The sequence below is a fragment of the Raphanus sativus genome, unplaced genomic scaffold (assembly GCF_000801105.2).
Source record: "Raphanus sativus cultivar WK10039 unplaced genomic scaffold, ASM80110v3 Scaffold4587, whole genome shotgun sequence".
NCBI lineage: Eukaryota > Viridiplantae > Streptophyta > Magnoliopsida > Brassicales > Brassicaceae > Raphanus > Raphanus sativus.
In genome coordinates this window covers 1,575-6,570 of record NW_026619889.1, presented here as the reverse complement: position 1 = coordinate 6,570, position 4,996 = coordinate 1,575, and the positions used below count along the sequence as shown (strand labels likewise).

At 36.0% G+C, this 4,996-nt stretch overlaps 2 protein-coding genes across 2 annotated transcripts; one reads left to right on the top strand and one right to left on the bottom strand.

Moving 5' to 3' along the window:
• Positions 1–6: 6 nt before the first annotated feature.
• Positions 7–1,399, top strand: LOC108843301 (prohibitin-1, mitochondrial). The gene is made up of 5 exons (XM_057002184.1): positions 7–149; positions 324–440; positions 532–702; positions 788–1,000; positions 1,100–1,399. Exons 1-5 carry the CDS (start codon positions 117–119, stop codon positions 1,292–1,294), a joined length of 729 nt encoding a protein of 242 aa, XP_056858164.1. The 5' UTR covers positions 7–116; the 3' UTR covers positions 1,295–1,399.
• A 34-nt stretch (positions 1,400–1,433) lies between these two features.
• LOC108843300 (NAC domain-containing protein 73) lies at positions 1,434–3,501 on the bottom strand. Its single transcript, XM_018616468.2, has 3 exons — positions 3,098–3,501; positions 2,831–3,020; positions 1,434–2,313 (listed from the first exon to the last, which is right to left on the bottom strand). The coding sequence occupies exons 1-3, from the start codon at positions 3,245–3,247 to the stop codon at positions 1,730–1,732; spliced, it is 924 nt and encodes a 307-aa protein (XP_018471970.1). The 5' UTR covers positions 3,248–3,501; the 3' UTR covers positions 1,434–1,729.
• Between the last annotated feature and the right edge of the window lie 1,495 nt (positions 3,502–4,996).

Sequence of the window (4,996 nt, the reverse complement as noted above, 5' to 3'; positions counted from 1 at the left end):
AGGTGCCAGGAGGTGGTGCAGTATCAGCGTTGCTTAAGATTGGGATTATCGGTGGGCTTGGTCTCTACGGTGCCACACACAGTCTCTACAATGTCGACGGAGGTCATCGAGCCATCATGTTCAACCGTTTAGTCGGTGTTAAAGATAAGGTTAGTTAATGTTCTCTTCTTCAACTCAATGTTCCTAGCGGATCGGTTTGTGTGACATTATTTAGGTTGATTTGTTACCTCTGATATTATCATTTGTTGTTTCGTAGTTCTTCTCACTGAGCTTAGCAATCACAAGTATGCAGTTAGTAAGAAGTAATCTTGTTATTTACGCAGGTTTACCCTGAGGGTACACACCTTATGGTGCCTTGGTTCGAAAGGCCTGTCATCTACGACGTTCGTGCACGACCTTACCTTGTTGAGAGTACTTCCGGAAGCCGTGATCTCCAGATGGTACTCTGCTTTAACTTCAACAAGTTTGAATTTCTTTAGCATTAATGTCGACAAAACAACTTCATAAGCTCTGTGCGTTTGCGACTTTCAGGTGAAAATTGGGCTCAGGGTTCTCACGCGTCCCATGGCAGACCAGTTACCTGAGATCTACAGAACACTTGGAGAGAACTACAGCGAGAGAGTTCTGCCTTCTATAATCCACGAGACTTTGAAAGCTGTTGTTGCTCAGTACAATGCAAGCCAGCTTATCACTCAGAGAGAGGTATGGTATATACTTTGCCTCTTGTAAATATTCCACTTCTTAAGTTATATCGATACAAGTTTTAATCATGCGACTCCTCTCTCAGGCGGTCAGTAGGGAGATCAGGAAGATTCTGACACAACGTGCAACAAACTTCAACATCGCGCTTGACGATGTCTCCATCACTACCTTGACTTTTGGGAAGGAGTTCACAGCTGCCATTGAAGCAAAGCAGGTGGCTGCTCAAGAGGCTGAGAGGGCTAAGTTCATCGTTGAGAAGGCCGAACAAGACAAAAGGAGTGCAGTTATCCGCGCTCAGGTAAATAGACAACATTTATACATTTTCCATTTACCTTTTTAGGTTTTGAGTTTTGATAGTGTTGTTGTGTAACAAATGTTCTATAATGCCCTTGTGTAGGGAGAAGCCAAGAGTGCTCAGCTCATAGGTCAAGCAATCGCAAACAACCAAGCGTTCATAACGCTCAGGAAGATCGAGGCGGCAAGAGAGATTGCTCAGACCATAGCTCACTCGGCCAACAAGGTGTACCTGAGCTCTGACGATCTTTTGCTTAACCTACAGAAGATGAATTTGGATGTGGATCCAAAGAACTAGAGAGAGGCTTCTTAAGTAAACAAACGTGTTGTGGTTTGTGTCAGTAAACAAAAGCTGAGATCTTTGGATTGTTTAATACGTTTTAAGTTGTTCTTTTGGATCTCATGATATAAGCCTTCGTCCATCAAAAAAAGAAAGGAAAAAGAAACTGTCTTTGCATTAAAGGTTGCCGATAAAATATCTCAATGAATTAATGTACCAAGAGACAAAGGGAGATCTTTGTACATTTTTTCCATGATCAGTCCAAGGAATTAATATCGTATACAAAGCAATATAATGAAAAATGAAAATATAATGACAAAAAGTTACATAGACAAGATTGCACTGTAAATTTAAATTATTTTCATTGTGTTTATGTGTGTTGTTACTATAGTATATATATAATGCTTTACCTTCTCTTATTTGGTGACCAATCCATCCACATAAAATTTATTTTTAAGGGATAAAAGGTTGAGAGCCATGAACCAAGTGGTTCTGTATCCCGGTTTGATTAAACGAGATGATCGCAGGAATATTGTTATAATACTCACTAGCTCCATCTGATCCTCCACCACCACTGCCTTTAACGTTATGAAGATGGTAATGAAGGTGGCGACCACCACCACCACCACCACCAAGTTGATGGCCGTGACCATGGAGGTAAGGCCGCTCCTTTGCAGTAGCTACTGCAGCAACCGAGCCACCGCATTGGCGTGGTTGAGTCTGGTAGAATACTTTGGAGACGACCAGCTCGCCTTCTCTCTCTTCCTCGTTGGTGCCAAGATGATACTGATGCATAACCCAATTAGTCTTCTCCGGTTTCTTTTGTTTGCCGTAGTTCGTGTAGAGCACTAGGATTTTCTTGTACCCTCTCACTCTTCCTCCGGTGAGAACAGGCCTTGTTTTCCCGGTCTTGTGCCACCTTGTCTCGCCACCGACTTCCGAGTCAGTGTGGACTTTACGTCGCTTTCTTGTTCCGGTCGTGTATGCCTTCGACGGTCGGTGGAAGAAATGACGGACCGTCCCGTCCTTGCTCACACCTATGTGAACATTAATTATTGTCGAATTATTACTAATTAATTAGCATTTTTAGACGTAGTTTAATTAGGTGTCACACTGGTTGACGAAAAAGATAAGAATGACGTTGTAACTAATCAATTGGATTAGAAAATCAAAACAGTATGATATAGTTCTTCCTTTTTTTAGTTGTAAAAAATCTATTTAACTATAGGAAATCAATGACGAAAATGGATTGTCAAACCAATATGATAAGAAGATATTACATGCTTGAAAATTTCTTTAAAAAAACATGGCTTGAAAATAAATATAATCTATTAAGAGGGTGTAAAATTCGCTAAATGTACGAATTTTATCGTTTTAAAAAGTAGATCTATAATCAATTTAAAAAATATATTTTTTTTAAACACAAAAAATCATATTAATTATAAATGATTTGTTCTTCTTTTATGTCGGGTAGTTTGGACCATATTAAGACAAAAAAACAAACTTAATATTCCGACAGGATTGTAATTTGAAAAAGAAACAACATAGAATCACCTGGCAATTTCTCAGGATGGGTATAACAAATGCCGTTTTCACCTTCGATGGTACGGATAAACTCATCGATGAGAGGATGAAGCTTTCTTGCGTCGTCCCTTACCTTTCCTTCAAGATGCTCCAGTACCTCTTGATCCGTCGGATCGAACTTCACTCCGGCAGGCAGTCCCGGCAAGTCATGGATCCCCGCCTAGACCCATCATATTTTAATCAATAATCGAATAGTTTCCAAATCTATAGAAGCTACAGCTATAGAGAAATACGAACCTGTTCATGAAACTTGAATTTATGGCCACAAGAAGGACACGTTTTGTGACAAGAGACTGGAAATGAGGCTGCAGGAGAGTCAGCCGCTGTTGGGGAGGGAATGATTCTTTCAACTGTCTGAACATCGCTACGGTCATTGCACCAAGTCATGTTGTCTTCTGTATCTTAGTTTCCTCTTGTGCATTACCTCTCTTCTCTTCTCTTCATCCACACTTCTCACAACTTCATTAGAATAAACAAAGGCGTGAGAGAGAGAGATAGAGAGAAGGGAAAAAAGGTTAAAGATAGCTAAAGCATATGTGTCCTAAGTAGAACTCTTTGAGGTTATCTTGAGAAAGAGGAAGGAATTGAGTTCTTGTTCATCACTTTTTAAGCTGAGTTAATTGCTCTTTTTTTTGCCCTTGATTTTAACTTTGTACTATCCATGAGAGAGAAAGATAAGATAGGTCTATTATTAAATTTCATTTATAATGTATACGAATGTACTTGTATGCTATATAGTAAGAAAATATTCTTTTACGACTTAAAAAGTATGTCTAAACAAGGAAACATACATGCTAAGTAACAATGATAGGGAGAGGTACACCTACGATTGAAAGTAAAGTGTAAGTACATTTAACTATGAAACTCTTGAATCTTTAGTTTTACATTTATATATCTAACACTGATAAGATATTGGAACTTTTCTTGTTTTACAAGTATACTAGATTATGACCCGCGCTTTGGAAGCGCGGAATATTTTACGATGAAAAATTTTACTAATAACTTAACAAATATTTTGGTAACTTTTAAAGAGTATATTTAAAATATTTTTGCATTTAAATCAGTGTTTCTAAATTCAATCTGATTGTGATTATACCGGTTAATCTGGAGATCTGACAATTCAATTTAGGTTTTTAAAATATTCATATTAACAAAAATCACTAAAATTCGAGACTAACCGATTGAATTGATGAATGGCCAATATGTAATCTCATTTGATTTAAATTATAATAGTTTCATAATTTGTAATCTTTATAATCCAAATTTTAAAGTTCATTATTTTGCAATTTATGAAATTATGATGTTTCTACAAAATTTTAAAGAGAAAATGATAGATATAAATATTAAGATTAATTATTGTATTGTTTGGAAACATTGATAGTAGTAAAATATATTGTTTGGAAACATTGATAGTTGTAAAAAATAAGTATATTGTTTGGAAACATGAATAGTAGTATAAAGAAAAGAAGATTAATGATTTAATGTAGGTTTAACTATAAAGTATAAAATTGTATTTAATTTAAAAACTTACAAAATAAATGTTAGGTCCAACATAATGTTTCTGTTTTAATAAGATAGATATGCATTTATACATACTTTGGAGTAAAAGCACTTAATAGAATGAACATTACATTCTTTTTGTTTTGATACAATGGTATTCTGAATAATATGTTTATTAATAATGGATTATCGTAAGAAAAGAAGAAAACATTGCTTGGGTTTTAAGTTTGGTTTGGCTTCTACATGGCATGTATGGTGTGTGAGAGAGAAATGGACAAAGACTGGTCGAACAAAAAATATATGAAAACAAAAGAAAAACAAAACGATGTGTAAGCTTCCGTTTTTTTTGAAACCTTGTAAGCTCCGTTTTTTGATAAGAACATTCTTAAGTTATGACCCAAAATACGTTTATCTGGTCGTATTTTGTATGCGCTATAATATAATGTATCATGAAAAACTACAAAATCTGCAATTAATCAATTTATTAATCTGCTAATTTAGTGATACATGTACAGAATGATTAGAATCTAAAAATGAATATGAGATGGAGTGTCTTTGGGGCAAGGTGTTGCTGATGGTCTGTGAGAGCTCAGACGTGATATGGTAGAAACAAAACTAAGAAAAAGAAGTTAAGGT

What these genes read in the sequence shown, in the direction of transcription:
- LOC108843301 (XM_057002184.1), top strand. Translation starts at nt 117, where the DNA reads ATGTTCAACCGTTTAGTCGGTGTTAAAGATAAG. An exon ending in TAGTCGGTGTTAAAGATAAG is followed by an intron (nt 150 to 323) that starts GTTAGTTAATGT and finishes TTATTTACGCAG; the next exon opens with GTTTACCCTGAGGGTACACA. An exon ending in AGCTTATCACTCAGAGAGAG is followed by an intron (nt 703 to 787) that starts GTATGGTATATA and finishes CTCCTCTCTCAG; the next exon opens with GCGGTCAGTAGGGAGATCAG.
- LOC108843300 (XM_018616468.2), bottom strand. Translation starts at nt 3,247, where the DNA reads ATGACTTGGTGCAATGACCGTAGCGATGTTCAGACAGTTGAAAGAATC. An exon ending in AATTCAAGTTTCATGAACAG is followed by an intron (nt 3,021 to 3,097) that starts GTTCGTATTTCT and finishes TGATGGGTCTAG; the next exon opens with GCGGGGATCCATGACTTGCC. An exon ending in CCATCCTGAGAAATTGCCAG is followed by an intron (nt 2,314 to 2,830) that starts GTGATTCTATGT and finishes ATGTTCACATAG; the next exon opens with GTGTGAGCAAGGACGGGACG.